Genomic DNA, 19,172 nt, shown 5'->3' on the forward strand with positions numbered 1-19,172 from the left:
TTTTTTAGTCAACCAACTGATAATGTGAAAGAAAAACTGTATTTTGGGCGCTGAGCGAGAAAGTTGATCTTTTTAGTGAAAAATGTACCATTTTTTCAAGATTTCCCTCCGGTATTCTAAGTTTTGAAGATTTGGAAAAAGTTTCCTCATTTCCCGATTCCAAAATATGGTAACCCTACACAACGTTCTTTCCAGTTCTCTACTACTGCTACGAACAACACATTAATATTCGCAATTTATTCACTCTAAGCTTTTCAACTTGGAGTGAATAAATTGCGAATATGAATGCGTTGTTCGTTGCAATACTCAAATTCTGTACCACAAGGAACCTATTTAAATTCTCTACTCTGACTATTACCCCTGGTGTCAGCTGAAAATATTTGGGTTCATTTCAATATAAATACATTATTCAATTGTATATTGAAGGTCTGTACCTCCAAGAAGCTCTTCGAGGATGATCAGTAACGAAAAACTTCGACTTTTCCCGATCACTTTAGTAGGTTTTGCTTATACCTAGCACTAGTTTTACACACAATACAGAGTTCTTTACGAAAAACCCGGCGTTGAATACTTACCTGGAAAACGCTTCGTACTTGAGTAACAACTTGCGGCATTACTCGAGTACGAACGATGACTACTATTTATCCACCTTTGTCCGAATATTAACAACCCCAATCAACCGGTGTTTTTGCGGCTGCGATTCTAATCTGCGATATTCTGATTTGAGGTCAAATCATGTCAATGATATTCGGACGAAGACAATTCTGCGTCAGCATTGATCGTGTAAATAGAGCTGAACAATCGGACTATTGTCAGCTTTTCCAAATTATATTATAATTGTAATTCTTGCTACACTGTTTTTTTCAAATTAGAACGAAAGTACGAAAAAAAAAATATTACGAAAAATTGAAAATATAGGTAACGCAAGCTCAGTGACGTGCGGTGAGGTTCATGCAGTGGCGTAGCAGCCACTTGGCGGTTCTGGCTCTGCGCCAGGGGCGGCAAAATGAGGCTGTACACTATTAGAGAGAGAGAGAGATCGCATTCTTTTTCGCCGGCACCATCGGACTTTATAGTAAAGTCTGTTCACTCACACAATACCAGATTTTCTTCCCAAGGTAACATCTATTTTCATCGACCCGCAAGTAACCTCACAAAGAAATCGATCGACTATGCCGGTCCTGTCATATGGAATGCTATACCCTCATCAATACGGGACCTCCCATACCATTCCTTCAAAAAGGAATTATTCAGTCACCTCATCTCCCACACCAAATTTTTTTAGTTTCTTCAGTATTTTATTTTTATGCTGAGCTGAATTGATTGATCCCAACCAATGCATCCAAATTTATGACACGATATCTGTATTTGTTAATGCAGGGTGTGATCAGACTATAGTTGACCCTACCCAGAGTCATATCGGTCACACCCTGTCCTATACCGTTAAGTTCATTTATTGTTGTTTCATGTGCCAATGATGTTTCCTTTACGGTTGGACAAATCAATAAATATCTCTCTCTCTCTCTAGACTGTACCCCCGTTTTTTTTCTCCTACGTGATTGCTGAGCGCCTAGCGGGATAACCGCGGATACCAGTTTTCGAGTCTTTGGTCTGACCCGGCCGGGGATCGAACCCACGACGTACCGATCAAGAAACGCGACGCATCACCATTACACTATTTCGCTCGGCACAGTGTGCACACTGCACAGCCAGCTAAAAGAAGCGTAATTGGTAGTCCTATAGCTGGCGTCCCGTGAGCTAAAGGTCTCAATTGGAAGCTATAGTGTCGCGCTGATTCCAAAAACACGAATTAATATGTTAACATGGCGACGGAGACACTCCGAAATAGCCGTCAAGGCCGATTGTTCAGAAAGTTGCTACCTTTTCGTACAAACCAACATGACGCCTCTAGGGCGAACACAAATTAAGATATGATCATATGAGGTTGTTCAACTTGAGATTTTAAAAGGGTTAGGAGGTTGGTGCGGAGCAGTGAAACCACGTTTGATAGTGGTGCAACAGCGTTTGATGCTTTACAATGGTTAGTTAATGCAAAGCTACTTGATTCGACACCTTATTTATGCTCGTGTCTGAAACTTTTTCTGACCATTGGTGAGGAGCTTCTCAAAGCTCAAACTGATTTAGTCTTATTTACGTTCTACCATGAATGATGATCGGCTATCAGCTCTATCCATTCTGTCTATAGAAAGAGACTACGTTCAAAAACTTGAATTTGAGGATATTATTGCTGATTTTACTTTGAGGCGGCTGTTGATTTTCTATTTGCACAATACATTCGTTCGCTATTTCTTGTCTTTATTATTTTTGGCCTTATTAACGTTGTGACGGTGAGGCTGAGACGCGGCATATTAGTGGTATTTATTTTTATTAACAAGATTGCTTGAACGTGAATCTATGTCGAAATATGCTGCGGTCAACTTAGGGGGGCGGCATTTTAAGCGAGAGCCAGGGGCGGCAGCACATGCTGCTACGCCAGTGGGTTCATGGCTGGTGAGGCACGTCCCCCCTCCCCCTACATACACAAACACGCACGCACGTAACAATAGCAGCGGGTATAGAGAGCATTTTCTTTGCACACTGGTAGCCGTGGCAATTCCATATTCTACTATACATGTAGGACTGGTCGCTATTGTGCTAAATGGGCAGGTTTAGACTGATAATAATTACCATTTCTTCAAGTACCGGTATAAATTAATCTAAGCACAGGAAAATAGCATCCTCAATTACAAATTTTTTTCAGTAAAAAAAACACTAGATTTGTCGAATTTCGAAAGGAAATGCACTAGGACACTAGGTCAAGTCAAAATACACTAGATCTAATGTAAAAGCACTAGGAGTGGCACCTCTGACCACAAACAACGACAACGCAGCCTGTGTAAGTATAGCTATCACATACCACAATTAGGGGTTAGAGGTATTGCAGTCGAACACAGCCTAAAGGACACAAACGACGACAATGCGGCCTATGCAAGTAGATGTCACATACCACAATTTAACGTCGTTATATGGATGGAAAATACATAACAGCTAGAAAGGAATGTATTGGCTCCGCATTACGTATTAACCGTTGTTACTATATCATTCCTACATAGGGTTCTGGTAAATATCAGGCTGATTTAAATCAGTGTGATTTAAATCAGGTTTTTTCCTTTGATTTTTGATTTTAATTCCACCGTTCTGATTTATTTGATTTTTTGGTTTTTATTATTTTTCGAAAGATGCGTGAATATAGTTTATTTATAGACAACCTTATGTATTGTGCATAAACCGGACATTATTTTTCGCCACCGGTACCGGTACAGTTCAGCGAATCGAAAGCAAACCGTGAAAATTGCGCTCGCGGTGATTGTGATAGTGCTTTGCTGTGGATTCGCTGTGTTCGTGGTTATTTTTTGACCACTGTGCTGTGATGGTGGGAGGGCGAGACCCAGAAAACGAAACTCAATGTGGAGTCTATATCGGGAGATTCCCGCATCTCTGATGCCAAAGCGATACAAAAACGCCGTTGCGGTGTTGATATGATGCGTCAAGTAGCTAGAATGCATAAACACACGCAGGTAAGATTCCATATTATTATTATTGTGAGTAAAACCAATTCATGAACTCGCTTGAATACTGGTAATGCGTTGACAGGACATGGGCAGATAACCGCATTGCTACCGAATTCTCTTTGCATAGCTAAGATAAGAACCCTTGAAGGATACTGGTATGATAGGCAATTATTACTATTACTTACGTTTTACAACGCGTCAAATTAAATATCCATACGTGCTTTTGTGTCTCGTATAATAGCCTACTTTCTTTGGATCCACAACAACATGACCATCAACAAATGGTGTTCCCCATAAACATGTCAAAGCTTATGGCGTTAATAATTAGTTAATTTTAGGGTATCATACAATTAGGGTTGGGATATTGTATGTATATGGATAGGATTAGAGTTGAGGATAGGGTTAGGTTGGGGTTATGGCTAGGTTGGGGTATCTTGGTCTTGGGCAAGGGTAATAAATGCTCGTACGATACCGTAACCATGAGTCAATGATAACAACAACAAGGGGAACCTTGATTTGTGATGGTCATGTTGTGGATAAGTAAGTATACACTATACCCCAGCTGGGCTCCCTTGACCCCTTTTGGTCAATGGTGTCTAATAAATTGAGTGTGGACTATGGTGTATCATACTAGCAAACTAGATTACTTGACCAAAACATAAAGAGGCAAAGAGCCCCGACTGATATGTAAATGTACCAGAATACAAAATGTTTTGCTTATTTTATCGTTGAAATCAATGATGATATAACGGTATTCAGAAGGAAATGGCAGGTAGGGTATGTGTAAAATGCCTACAATATTTATATTGCGGCAGTTGAACAACACTGCGAGCAAAAAAGTAATGTGACGACTATTCGATACTGGCAATCATAACTATGTGACTTCATTGCAAATAATTTGCATTCCTTGATGCTATGTCACCACCCAAAACTATAATACGTTACCAATTTGACCATCATGGTTCCTAATCAAAACAACAAGAATTGCAGTTCGTTTGGTACCCCAACGTTTAATTCAGAGTTGCAAAGTGACATGATGGAATCGTAAATCTTGCATTTTTTTACAGCCATCTCAGAATTGGACAATACCTCCGCTGGGCTAATCCTATCAGGCTGGACGTGGCTCAAACTTGAGGTAAAAAAGACTGCCGCTTTTACTGCTGATGAAAAGAGTCTGGTTTTATCAAAGATGCACCGAAGAACAAAACTACGTCGATGACCATCATCAAGATGCCTGGGTTCTAGATCCCCGAGTTAAAGGTTGTGGCTTGAACATGAATGGCAAAAGGAATCGGGCCTAGAAATTATTTTCAAAGATAGAACCAAGCTTCAATGATGATTCTGCTAGTAACCTCATCAAGCACTGGTTCTACTATATTGTCGTAAAGATGGTGAGTCTACCTGTGTGAACCTAACACTGCATGTCTCTGATATTTCCCTGATTTTTTAGATATTTTTTATTCAGAATCCTGTATCTGGGCACCATATCTAACATCGCAGCTGGCATTAATCTGCATGGATCTAGCTGTTGTTTCTCAAGAAATTCCCAAACTCGCCAGGACTGTTATTTCGTGCGTTTCACATGCTGCGTCTTTTGAAAGGCTTTGGTCATGTGGAGCAGTAACTGCAACCAAGAGTTGTAATCGCCTAACACACACAAATGTTGGAGTGATGCTGCGAGTGGAAGATCACATCGTGGATATTGACTCTGGTATTGGCAAAGCAGATAAGGCGATGAGAAAGAAAAACGCTTTGCTGGCAGAGACCACTCCAGACATCAACAGCTATGCTCATGATGATGATGCTACTGCTACGATTGCTTCTGATTTGACGCGACATGTTGGCTTGATATTAGAGTAGATATCGGACGATTCTAGCCACCAACTGTTTCCCTGTAGGGTTGAACTCTTGAACATTTTCCACTCTGCGGATGAAGATTTAGAGCCTCGAATTATTCAGTTGATGAGATTTGCATCAGCACCTTGATTGGCATGGTTTTTGATCGTCCCAAGTTCATCGTTTTAGTAAAAAAATCAAAAAAATCATGGTTTTTATTATTGTTCGATTTAATCGATTCGAATCGGAGGCAAATTGATATTTACCGGAACCCTATTCCTACAAGACTGTGGGATTCCGAAATCGATAGCGCGTTTCACTGCGCTTCGATTGTCCAATTGTCAGCGAATAGTGCATAAGGCTGATTCGTATGTGCCTCACCTGGCTATTGTTTCTCTGCGATGGCATTGTCTGTAATATAAAGTCGAATGTCACCTTCATTGGCGATTTTGGGGGGGTTCTGGTGCTCTGACACTGCTAATATTTGGATTTTCGGAATAAGTGTGACGATAGCATTTGATCGATACCAGTTATTTTGAATTCTGAGCTATTTATGATGAATTGCAATGTCGCAGGTGAGGCACGACCCGCCCGTGCCTCACCTGTGCCTCACCTCCTCTTTCGCGCTGTATTTTTGAAATTAATTATGCAAATTGATGATGTTGGGTGAAAAAATGTTCAAATTTAGGCATTTATGAACATCGATGTAAAACATCGAGCGTTTTCACGATTTTCACTTACTCACCCAGACGACAGGCCGAGGCACTGCCTCATTGGACCGCACGTCACTGCGCAAAGCTAGGGTGGAGGTGACTCGATTCAAGTCACGAGTGAATTCACTAGTCGAGTCAAGTTTAATTTTCAAAGCAGGCGACATTATTCAAAGTCATTGCATTATGGTAACTGGATGGCGAGTCCCCATTTATCCTGAATCGAGGAACAAATAAGGAGTAGATTATATACACGCAAAAAAAGGCGCTCACGCATACGCATAACTGCTAAACTACACAAGTAGCGGTAGCCCCAGTCTAGTATATGAGCCAAAATACAGGATAAAATACGAAACCAGAGAAAGTGCAAAAAAGGATATGGTGCAATACTCTACCCACCTGTAGGCTACATATCCAAGATATACAATTATAAACGTACAACGATATCCGTGCGATTTAAATCATGCAAGACTGTTCGTTGAGGTGAGCACTGGGCAATGTGAGCAGTTTATAGCACAGCAATACATTGCTAGTATATTACTTTATTACTAGTTTACGACAACGTATAAGCTGTGAGCTCCGATCACTGCATTTGCGATCAATTTATTTGTGATATTACAAACGCTTGGTAAAACATACGTACAATTATTGAGTGATTGATTGCTCTCACTGGTCAGGTCACACCAGCGTATCGTTAACAGTACGAACATATAAAAGATACAGCGATTTAGTCGACATCGATTACTTGAGGACTTGAAATTGACTCGTGAATTTTGCTTCGAGTCATGAGTCAATCCAAATTTCTGAAACGTCGAGTCCAGTCAAGTCATTTTTGCAAAGTGACTCGAGTCAAGTCAAGTCATAGTGAGAGGTGACTCGAGTCATCCCAACACTGCAACACTGGTTACGCTACAATTTATTCTAGTTGTCCAAGTCGCACGTAACATCAAACGCCGCGTATAATCGCCCACAGCAGCAAACATCAAACCGTCATGCAGGCGAGACACGGAACGCAGAAGTCGCAAGCTCATAGCGTTTCTCAAGCGGCTGTTTCTCTGTCGCCATGCAACCGGATGAGTGACGTCGCTCATTCTCGTTTTACGCGGCAGATCAAATCACAGCTGATCGTCGGAGATATTGAGCCGCAATTACGACGGACAGCATCCGTAATAGTGTAGGACTATCGATAACTGACCTACTAAGCGTAGGTATAAGGTAGTTATTTGTAGTTGCAGCCTACGGTCGAGTGTTCAGTAGCGACCAGTCTTGTGAGAAGGTTAACGACATCGTTTGTGTCTTAAATCTGCTAAACATGTCACGCTCGCATGCGATGGTTCATGCATTGTATAGAATTGAAGCAACGTAGGCTACTATACTATATATTGCAAGTGCATCGTATCTAGGAGTCAGCCTTTTCAGTGTCTTTTGGATATCCCTTCTTATCGCTGCTTTTGTTTGGCAAATCGTCGATTGAGTCAGTTCAGTTTGTTCGTCACTTACTCACTTCATCAGTTCGAAGCACCACAAGATTACTACGAATTGGAGTAGTCTTTCGATCAGACACCCACCTTGACGCAGAATATGAAAGAGGCATACTCACGTAAAGAACAGTAACAGAAGATATAATGAAAAGAATAGGCGATGTAAAATGAAGTAGCATATGTGGTGGTAAGCGAAGTCCATACGTTAGCGGTTCCCAAACCTTTTATGGTCGCGACCTCAAATTTCGATTTGAAAATGTTCCGCCACCACACCTCTCAGTTTGGAGTGCTGATTACTAGAAAAATGGTCAGCATCATCGCCCAAACCCATACTTACTGTCCTGTCCTGTGTATGAATCATATAGTATTATAGGCCTACTGTTAACACGTAGCACTACCGGTCAGCTAGTAATATTCCCGGAAGGAAAAATTACCGTCCTATTGGTTTCTATGCTCCCGACACTTTAATTTTCATACTAATGGACAGACACCAACCTTACGTTATAGTAGGTGGCGCTTTAAAATGACGCTTCGACTGATCTGATGCCTTGTTTAGCGGGTTCGCATTCCTCAGAGGTCGTGTGTTTCTTCTATTTTGAAAAATGAAATAAAATATTCAGCCTAATAGACATTCTTGTAATAGTCATTGTTATTTAATTTTCGTCTCCGCGACCCCAGAGAATAGGAAACGACCCCATTGGGGTCGCGAACCCTAGTTTAGAATGCTCCTGCGTTGGGCCGTGATATCGAGCGCTACATTACAGGCGTGGGCAAAGTTCGCCTCTATCATCCTCTGACTGCGACTCTTTAATGATTGCACAATGCACATGCGTTTCGTCGTTTTGCTAGAGAGGTTTAACCTGATTATATATTGATGCATTTTATCATATAATAACAATATGCATATGCCGTTATCGTGTTGTTTCTTTCCTCGTGGTTTACGAAAGACTTGTAAAATTTAGGGGTAGGTGGCGCTACAGAGTTAAAACCTTGCAACTGAATTCTCGAATCGAGTTCACATAAACGTTTCACCCGCAACAATGGTGCTTGTTCATCAATCAATTAAAAATCATTGTGTTCAAAAATGAACTTGATTATAATTAGTCACGCTACCGCAGGTCACCATCATTTCCGGGCTAGTAATTGTGAATGCGGCTCTTCCCTTTTAATTGTAAAGTCTAGCAATAGCTGCAGAGTTTGGCCAAGAATACGTCGTCGGGCGATAATTGCAAGAAAAGAAAGTATGAACAGGAAAATAGAACAGTACCTTGAAACGTCATTATTACGAAACAAAACTAAAAAAGTTGCCACGAGTTGCCCAACGAAGACAGATATACGGAGTAATAAGATTACCGTGCTGAAATTTTCCTTAAATGCTTAAAAGCGCTTGAAGGAACTGCTCCACACTGCTTTGACGTCATATCAGCCTGATTTCAAACACCTTACAGCCCAGGTGGAGATGGAGACACACCCTGTCACCACACGCACAACAATAAACTTCAATCGATAGCCTACATGGGTTTGTGACGTACTAAATGCGTATTTTTGTGTTGTTGCTCTTAGCTAGGATATTTGATAAGCGGCTCGCGCATGACGCAGTTCTGCCAGGGTTACCATACGTCCTCTTTTAACAGGATTTGTCCTTTTTCTTACTTTTTTGAAAGGGTTCTCGGAGGACGCCCAAATGCCCTCTTTTTTGAGATTTTACATTCTTTTCTGAGAATTTCGGTTAAATATAGGGCAAAATTCGACTGAGATACACTAAATCAGCACTAAAGTAACGCTCCGCCGGCTATGTCGGGAGCTGAGCCGGAAAGCTGACCTATTTTTTTTTAATCAACCAACTGATAACGACAGTATTTTGGGACCTGAGCCAGAAAGATGACCTTTTTTTTAGTCAACCGACCACGAAGTGCAAAAAAATTGCCATTTTTTTTGGATTTTCCTCCGGTGTTGCAAGTCTTGAAAATTTTGAAAAAGTGTCCTCTTTTCAGATTTCCAAAATATGGTAACCCTAAGTTCTGCCCACCCCTGCTCTATAGTATTCAACGATACTCTTGGAGGTACAGAACTTCAATATACAATTGCAATATATATTCAATTGTATCTAGTATTAATTCAAGAGAATCTATTTGCATTTTGATCAATGAATTTGAACTCTTGGTACATAAACTTGGCGGATACAGATACACAGTCCGTCCGTCCGTCCGTCCTACTTGATAGAGCGATGCGTTTCCGTCTCAATATATAGCTTCATTTTCTAGGACCGGGATCGCTTTACTATCTGACGTTAGAACTTTATCATCCAAACATAGACGGATCTCATTTGTCACGCATTTAATCCTGGAACATGCAATTAGAGGGCTTATTAAAGTCAATTCGCGCCGAATTTGTAGGCGATGTTACCTCGACAAATAAACGCCAAAGGAGAAATGACAGTGTTTACTTGAAAATACTTTTGTTTGCCGATGAGATGGGTCGGCGAGCAAAATGCCGATTCTCAATTTTCTTGACAGAGTGGTAGGCTATTGTCTGTTTAGGATGGAGCTTATATATTTATTTACGTCAGCTTTTCAGCATTCCTAATTACTGAACACTTGCGTCGTATCTCCAAAGATCGGTGAACTGAAAATTATCCGCCTCTCATAATAGCAACGAGCTATGAACAGATCTTTGACAGCACGGAAGTAGGGTATCGGTTTTCAGTTGTTGAATGCATATATAGTTGTTATAAATGTTTCGTCTTGATATTCATAAGCTCATGGGCGAGCTGTTTTTTCTCACTATATTGTGGTAACGAAGGCAAATACACGTTGAAAGCGTATTTTGTTGCGAAGACATTCATCTGATGGTGATTTATTGCAAAGTGAGAAAGAATATTCTATGCTGAGATCGCCGATTCAAGACCAACGCGGGCGTGGCAAATTCCATTTCGGTCCGCAAATATTGGAAAATATCTTCATAAGAATGCTGGACCCTTCGGCCGGAGGCCATTGTTTGCTAAACCATAGAATTTCAATGTACGACATTCTCGATTCGCTAAACTTTGCAACTGTATTACGGACTATATGAGAATAGTATGGAACAGCACTCAGATTCAGAGGTATAGTTTTGCGATCGTTACGTCAATATATGTAGTCATTGTCCTGCTAGGCAAACTTATATAGGTTTGGAGTAGCCTAGTTAGTTATGATATGGTTACGTCTGACCGTATTTAAATGGTATTTTTCTCCGCGACTTGTAATTTCAAACATTCTACGCGGCGCTTAGAGGCCTCAAGACTATTTATTTATTTATCATGATGTGTATTTTTAAATCATTCCTTGAAGCGACGGGCTGCTGATCTTCCGACTGAAAGATCGCCCTCTAATTTGGGTTCAACGAATTAGTACAGAAAGTAAAGTACCAAGAACGCGCGCAGCAATTTATGAGAGCTAAACGCTGTAGTTCGTGAAATATCGCAATTTCAACTTGTACCCAACAAAACGGGATATAATCAGCTTCATGTGTAATTTGTTACATAGCTATCTGAATGCGGAGCATGGCGGCTCGCTACGGTGGAGTTGTAAAGCGGTCGCAAATCGCTCGCGTTGCAGTTTGTCAGTGTTTTGAAAGGCTTCGATCCATTTAGTTCTTGGTCACGCCTTGCATTTCAAACACCTTGATCTTCAAGGCAAGAGGATTATTAGTATCCGGCGAGGTCGTTTCGTTCAGGGTGTTGTGTAGATGTTACAATGTAGTAATGGATGAATCCCGATAGCAACGACCAACGCTTTGACGTAATATTATGTGTCCTGTCGATGATTAGGTTTTAGCCGATACCCGATACTTCTGGTACTTTTGCTGACGTCATGGGACGTAAACTAGACCTCGGAGAACTTACCGAAGAAGAGGAGAAAACTATTTTGAACGTCATCCAGCGTGATTATGATGTAAGAAGAGTCGAATCGCACCGAATCGAGTGAGTGATATGGTTTATGATAAAATATATTATATCTACTCGCTAATCTCCCAGTCTCGGATTTTATCGTTATGAAACCTTGGGTGAGTTTGAAAGCATTTCGTAATCATGTCGGCTGTGAGTAGTAAAGTCCACGAAAGTAACAATAATAGTGACATCGCTGATAGTGTCATCTTCATTGAGATCAACTTGATGAACTGTTTATCTTCGGCTCACATTGAGGTTGATTTTTTAGCAGCGAGTGGGCGCTGTTTTAGTCCCGCCCACAAAGTCAATACGACAGCACTTGGTTATGACTCGGAGATGTTTGCCTTCACATTCCACGACATCTGCTATTGTGTGAGGTGAACGTGCAATATATCAACTTTTCTCTGGTCAACATCTCGGATCGAACACTGCCTGTGAAATATGTCACGGCCGGATTATGATCGCCGGCAGCATCGTCACTCAACAATATAGCACTGGAACGGGATTGGATATATTCGTGTACGCCGCGCAGTGCCTAAATTCTTTTTCATGTTGATGTCATCATAGGCCAATGAACAAATTAGTAACAAATGCTAGTCAGTGCTCGAGATTACCGGACGATGATCTGATAAATCCGGCCAAAAAAATCCGCTTTACCGATTCCAAACCCAAATCCGTGCTTATCAGTATCAGTTTATTAATATTTTCACCATTTCAAATCATCACAAGACTGCGATACAATGAAAAGATAGGAAGACGCACGCCTCTCTGTTACATCACCCAGGCCCAGTTCGGCGCGTGATTTCATAGACTACTCCAAGTGGTTTCTATGCCTTCCAATCAATTTATTGTATCGCTGTGCGGTGTTTCTCCTAGCATGTCCACATTCAAGTCGAAATACATGCAATTTCTACTGAATCAATACAATACTAGTCAGCCCCCAGGTTTACCGGACCACGACCTGACATATCGATCTCGCCTTCCGTCACATGTAACCTCATTTTGTCGCTTGTCTTTTTTGCATTGTCTTCATTTATTTTTCATTCAGTGTACACTGTGCAATGTGTATGCCTCCTCTTTACATCGCCTAGACCAGGTTAGTGTCTGATTTCAAAGACTACTCATTAGTGAACAATAGATTGCATTGAACAATAAACTCAACTCTCTCTAAACTGCTAGCTCTCTCTCGCTCATGCCTGCGCGCGTAATTTGTTATGATCAGCACAACAACACTGCAGTGGGATACGATTATACGAATGTAATAGGGGGGTGTCTGCTTGTTGCTAATAAGAAATAACTATATAGTTATATTGAACGTTGATTCTGTTTGTCACTGACTCTATACCAGTGTACTGTTGTATTGAAATTTATCTTCTGTGATTTGAGGCAACTGAATGAAGATGTCAATAAAGAGGAAGTGGTCCGCAACGATGCCGAAGTCTCCGATCTTTGTGCGAAATGCGGGAGCAAATTTGTGTGGCTGATAAATCCCAAGGTAAATCAGGAATATATTACCATTTATTGGCTGTTGTGATGCGTGGGATTGATTGCCATTGCACACGAGACACTCATTGGATAGCTCAAGTTATTGTTTGTGTTTTGAAGGAGAAAACGTTTAAAATCTGTAAATATTTCAATCCATGCACTTGGGGCGTCGGGCCATTACATGTTTGTGTGGAAAGCCGACCCAATTCCGATAAGATAAAAATTAATGAGTTGCTTCCGAATTTAATCTTGTTGTGTTTTAGTTGATTAGTTTCAGATTTTTAAACGTCAGTTCTATTTCTAGTTCTGAGTTCTGAAAAGTCCGATGACCTATAGTTCTGGTTGTAGTTGCGCATTTTGATAAGTGAGTAGATATATATATATATATATTGTTGCATATTATAAAAAATCGAGTCGTTCGTAAAAGTCTGGTAATGAATGCTCCTATGATACCCTAGCCGTAAACTGATTATATAAACACCGTGGGCAACCCTGATTGGCAGCCTGTTTGGAATCAGTGTCCTGTGCTCACACTATATTTCATTTTTTAATTATTTTTTATTAAATTACTTTAACTTGGAAAATCATCGCTGCTCACCTGATACATCAGGCAAAAAGGCCAGCGATTCCAATCAGGATTGGCAGGGTTGTAACCAAGTCTCAAGGCTCTGGGTCTCAAGTCAATCTCACTTAATTGTAGTTTTGACTCGAGTCAAGTCGAGTCATTTTCAATTCACCACCGAGTCAAGTCGGAGTCCAAGTCAGCGAGCAGAGGTTCTAGTCCTAGTCATGGTATTATGACTCGAGTCCCGAGTTCAAGTCATTGTGTTGACAGATCAGTTTCCAGTTGAATCTTGTTAAACCCACTTTTGTAACTCTTTTGATGATATCAAATGGCTTGCATTTATAATACCGGTATGCTGATTATCCTCACTTTTAACAGTTTCTGGTCGCATTTTCAAGCACCAGTACTAATAGACGAAATCACAATAAGGTGGTTACTTTACTATTCTCCGAGATTACAATGAAATGTCGGTCTTGGCCGTCAGAGTCTCGAGTCATATGACTTGGTTCGAGTCATGCGCAATGACTCGAGTCCAAGTCAAGTAAATACACAAATTGACTCGAATCGAGTCATTTCCGTAATTTGAGGAAATGACTCGAGTCAAGCCGAGTCATCAGAAAATCGTGACTCGAGTCTGACTCGAGTCATTACAACCCTGCTGATTGGTAATGATCACGTTGCTCCCAATAATACACATATCTCGTATCTAGAGTGGAATTAGTGGCGACGTGACGCACAACTTTCTGTTTAATTACCTAATTATTCTATGCAGAAAATCTCTCATCACACAGGATTTATTTCAAAAAATGAACCGAGGTTCCATGGGGTCTCTTATGCCTGTTACGTAGAAAAGAATGCTGAAAAATCGTTATAATTCTTTTCCCAGTCTCAATGCGACGGATGCGAATTGTTCTTTTGCAAGAACAAGATCGATTGCATAACCTACGACAAAGTCTCAAAGAAATGCTTTTGCACAGCCTGCGTGAAGCAAAGGTTTGGTGAAATTCTCTCCTCTTAGCCTACATAATCGTTGTAAATACTTTGAGTAAGAAATATCATATTCTGTAATTGGCCGTGAGTAAGCAAAACTTTTTTTATGGTACAAAGTTTTGTGTTATTGTATTGTAAGGCAACGATCTTAACAATCTGCTAGACATTTGGTAAATTGGACGGTGTGATGATCAGTCATTATATGCAACAAAAATATATAAACTATGCGCTAGGGACAGTATTATCATTTATGGTGACTGGTTACCATGCAGGTTTGACCCGAAACCAATTTACAGAATTTGTGTTGGGTCGAACGCAGACTTGTACCAACTATCAATCAGTGAACCCACTACTGTTTCTTTGAGTAGTTCTAATTCCAATTGCGGATTTTAGAAAAAATTAGTTGCCTAACAACTAGAAAACATGTGTCGTCGCTTGACGTGATGCTGGTGTTCTGCTGTGTAATGTTCTTGCTGCCATTGCTAGCTCAGAGTCATCACTAATAACAGTGGCGGAGCCGGGGTTGGGTTTTGGGGTTCTCAGGAGGGTTGTAACCAAGTCACTGGGTTCCAAGTCATAAGTTAATCTTACTTTTATAGTTTTGACTCGAGTCAGGTCGAGTCATTTTCAATTCACCACAGAGTCCAAGTCATCGAGCAGAGGTTTGAGTCCGAGTCATGGTATTATGACTCGAGTCCGAGTCCAATTTATTGTATTGACTGCTCAGTTTCCAGTTAAAGTCATGTTAAACCCACTTTTTATAACTGTTTGGTGATATCGAATGATTCACATTAATAATATACTAATTCTCCTCACTTTTAGAAGTGTCTGGTCGCATTTTCGATTACCAGTACCAATAGACGAAATCCCAATAGTATGGTTACTTTCCTATTCTTCGAAATTACAATGAAATGTCGGTCTTGGCCGTCTGAGTCTCGAGTCATTCACAATGACTCGAGTCCATGTCGAGTCAATACACAGATCGAGTCGAGTCATTTCCGTATTTTGAGGAAATGACTCGAGTCAAATCGAGTCATTAGAAAATCGTGACTCTAGTCGAGTCATGACTCGAGTCATTACAACCCTGGTTCTCGGAACCCCTTCCATTTCAAACTCGGAACCCCTTTCTTGTGAAATAGGAATTCTATCTCCAATATTTCTTAGCTCATTTGCAATCCAGTAACTTGTATTATCAGAAATTATTTAATTGTGGTATCAGATTTTTAAAGATCGTTAATTCTAGTTCAGTTTGCAATTTTTGAAAACGGATTGTTCTAGTTGCGCGATTTGAAAATCCAGTATCGCAGTTTGCCCAATTCGGCACGGACAACCTTTTTTCAAGTCAGCTTGACAGTACGCAACTACGTTACCGCATTAGTTTACAAAGTCATATTGAAATAAACTCAAATATTTTCGACTGTCACGCAATAGGGGTAATCACTGGCAACTTTCAAGGTTTATTTGGATACGATTTTATTATTCAATTGTATACTGAAGTTCTCTACCTCCGAGAGTCTTTTTTGAAAAGTAGTTGATCAGAACGGACAACGAAATATGAAACTGTAGTAGGAAGCGGGGTTGTTGTAACCAAGTCACAAGGCTCTGAGTCACAAGTCAATCTCACTTTTATAGTTTTGACTCGAGTCAAGTCGAGTCATTTTCAATTCTCCACCGAGTCAGGTCCCAGTCAGCGAGCAGAGGGTCGGGTCCGAGTCATGGTATTATGACTCGAGTCGAAGTCGTTGCGTTGAATGCTCAGTTTCGATTAAGTCTTGTTAAAGCCACTTTTTATAACTCTGTTTGTTGATATCGAATGGTTCACATTTAAAATATAGGCCTACTAATTTTCTTCAATTTTAACAGTTTCTGGTTGCATTTTCAAGTACCAGTACCAATAGGCAAAATACCTACAGTGTGGTTATATTACTATTCTTCGAAATTGCAATGAAACATCGGTCTGAAACTCGAGTCATATGACTGGGTCCGAGTCATGCGCAAGCACAATGACTCAAGTCCAAGTCGAGTCAATACATCGATTGACTCAAGTCGAGTCATTTCCGTATTTTGAGAAAATGACTCGAGTCAAGTCGAGTCATCAGAAAATCGCGAGTCTAGTCATGACTCGAGTCATTACGACTCTGCTAGAAAGATACACACGTTAGTGGATTCACAGCAATCCACAGCATTGCCATAAAGGTATGGTAAAAAAATACCAGATGATCCTTAATGCGATTAAGAACTGGCGTTATATTCTTTGTGGTCGGTGTAGCATAAAAGTTACATATTTAAACTTTACATATACTGTTGCGATGTCATAATGTGTGATACTTGAACACTCGATGTACAAGACAATAATAATGTGATTGTCAATCTGCATCCTCCTCTTACATCGAAAATTTGTTCGGAAAGTTTATTTAGATGAATTTGAATTTATTTTTGTTGTCATTTATAAATTATTGTTATATCAGGCTACTAATTATAACAATGTAAATGGTTTGAAATCGATTCCGCAGAAATCTTGCCACGCTGGCCGGCGAATGGTTTTATTCCAAATTGAAAGGGAAATTCAGGCGGCACGGCGGCGCCAAAGTGTCTCGAGAAATACAGAAGCGAAGGAAATCTCAGAAACCAGAAAGCGGCGAGTTTTCATAAAAAAATTTGAATTTTTTTATATCAATTTGAAAAAAAACAACAGAATACTTATGTGTTACAGAATCGTCGCCACCCCTGCAAAGACAGAACGCAGATCACTCGAGCGGTAAGTCGTATGTTGTGGAAACCCGGGGTTGTAATCACTCAAGTCGTGACCAGAGTCTGTCTCGAGGCGCAAATTTTCAACGACTCGACTCTCAAGAGTAGAGCTATTCCAAGAAGTCATCGTTTTGTACTCAAGTAGAAGTAACAGTAACAATGAAAGCTCCTATTCCAGTAGAAGTATCGATATCCCAGCAAGTGAAAGAGTGGATATTCTAGGCCTAGTTTTGGTTGTAGCTGAAAACTGAATTTTGCGCAGAGTAGTCCTGACTCGTAGCCATTTCAGGAAGTAGGCAAGATATGAGTATAATATGGATCGAGTATTAATTTGGTGAAATTCTTTGGGTTGATCACTACTTAACAGGTATGCCATTTCCACAAACGTGGGTTGCTTTGTACTACCTGTTTCGTGTGCTACCATACGACCGATCGAGGTTTACAGCCTTCCGCAGTGGGAAATTGCATCAAAACCATGATTCTCCTTGATAAATTGACTCCTTCCAGCAAGATGCGTGTAATTTAAAGGGGCACTGCACTCTAAAAATGTCGCGGTCTTAAAATTGAAGGGCAAAACGAAATAGAAATTTTGGCCGCAGCCATTTCTTCAGAACGCCGCCGTAATGGAGCTGCAATTTATTGAAATTTCCACAGGACCATCACGCTCCAGCAGTCGCGCAGAGATCGAAGTTCATAAGGTCGTCAGCCGATGTTATGAAGGAAATATGTCGTACACGCCAAGGTGGTTTAGATACCGCTTTGAACGGAAGATGTCCAGTCAGGAGATTTATGTCAAAATCGGGCCTTGTATATTCTATTTCTTTAGGACAGGAATATATCATGTCCTATTCTTATGTATAAAACATTGTTAGACATGTTCTACTTCTGTCCTAAAGAAATAGAATACACTAGGCCCGATTCTGACATGAATCTCCTGACTGGACATCTTCCGTTGACGCGGTATCTAGACCACCTTGCCGTGTACGACATATTCCTTTCATAACATCGGCTGACGACTATATAAAGTTCGATCTCTGCGTGACTGCTGGAGCGTGATGGTCCTGTGGAAATTTAAGTAAATTGCAGCTCTTTCACGGTATCGTTCTGAAGAAAATGGCTGCGGCCAAAATTTTTAGTTCGTTTTGCCTTTCAATTTGAGACCACATCATTGTTAGAGTGCAGTGCCCCTTCAAGTACTAGAAAAAAATCTATCTCTTTGCTCGTCTCGACTCATCAGAATTAATACTAAACTCAGATTCGAATCATTCAGTGACTCGGTTTTACTCAGCGCTAATCACGAATGTGAGGGATTCACCAAGCAGAGTTCTATGACGGGAGTGGAACGGGACTTGAACTGGAGACTTAACAGTAATATAGATATGACTGGACTTGACTTGGACTAGGAATTGACTCGGTGGCGAATTACTTGTGGTAGAAATTACTTGTGAATAGAAACCTCGTGACTTGGTGGCAGGGTTGTAACCTAGTCGCAAGGGTTCCGAGTCACATATCAAACTCAATTTATACTTATGACTCGAGTCGAGTCGAGTTATTTTTGAATCACCACCTAGTCAAGTTCAAGTAGAGGACGGGTTCTGAGTCATTGTGTTTTGACTCGAGTCAGAGTCCAAGTCGTTCTGTGCACTGTTCATTTTATAGTTCAATCCAGGTCAACCCACTGTTATCAACTTTGCTCGACGGATATAGAATGGCTCGCATTGATAATATAGTAATTTTCCTCAGGCTAAACCGTTTCTGACCCTATTTTCCAAGTATCAGGATCGATAGACGAAATACTAATGATGTTGTGATTACTATACTTCGAAGTTAACGAGGAAATGTCTGTGTTGGCCG

The 19,172-nt window shown here is 40.6% G+C and overlaps 2 protein-coding genes and 2 long non-coding RNA genes across 4 annotated transcripts in view; 3 read left to right on the forward strand and 1 right to left on the reverse strand.

Annotated features, from left to right (window-relative positions):
- Positions 1 to 3,116: 3,116 nt before the first annotated feature.
- On the forward strand, positions 3,117 to 5,678 carry LOC145449100 (uncharacterized). The gene is made up of 3 exons (XR_013918134.1): positions 3,117 to 3,578; positions 4,640 to 4,963; positions 5,023 to 5,678. It is a non-coding gene; the product is annotated as an uncharacterized LOC145449100 (long non-coding RNA).
- Positions 5,679 to 7,431: 1,753 nt separating this feature from the next.
- LOC145449106 (uncharacterized) lies at positions 7,432 to 9,063 on the reverse strand. Its single transcript, XR_013918136.1, has 4 exons — positions 8,953 to 9,063; positions 8,095 to 8,189; positions 7,719 to 7,895; positions 7,432 to 7,650 (listed from the first exon to the last, which is right to left on the reverse strand). It is a non-coding gene; the product is annotated as an uncharacterized LOC145449106 (long non-coding RNA).
- Positions 9,064 to 11,100: 2,037 nt separating this feature from the next.
- On the forward strand, positions 11,101 to 17,240 carry LOC145449135 (rab effector MyRIP-like). Its single transcript, XM_080327605.1, has 4 exons — positions 11,101 to 11,560; positions 12,914 to 13,022; positions 14,464 to 14,570; positions 17,081 to 17,240. The coding sequence occupies exons 1-4, from the start codon at positions 11,451 to 11,453 to the stop codon at positions 17,217 to 17,219; spliced, it is 465 nt and encodes a 154-aa protein (XP_080183731.1). The 5' UTR covers positions 11,101 to 11,450; the 3' UTR covers positions 17,220 to 17,240.
- A 40-nt stretch (positions 17,241 to 17,280) lies between these two features.
- Positions 17,281 to 19,172, forward strand: part of LOC145449113 (uncharacterized) — a 38,024-nt gene continuing 36,132 nt past the window's right edge. Inside the window, exon 1 of the mRNA XM_080327591.1 lies at positions 17,281 to 17,325. The gene's annotated coding sequence lies outside the window, so the exon portion shown is untranslated. The remainder of the gene's footprint in view (positions 17,326 to 19,172) is intronic.

Source organism: Botryllus schlosseri, chromosome 1 (genome assembly GCF_051294905.1).
Source record: "Botryllus schlosseri isolate E-star chromosome 1, Bs_hap1, whole genome shotgun sequence".
NCBI classification, from domain to species: Eukaryota; Metazoa; Chordata; class Ascidiacea; order Stolidobranchia; family Styelidae; genus Botryllus; species Botryllus schlosseri.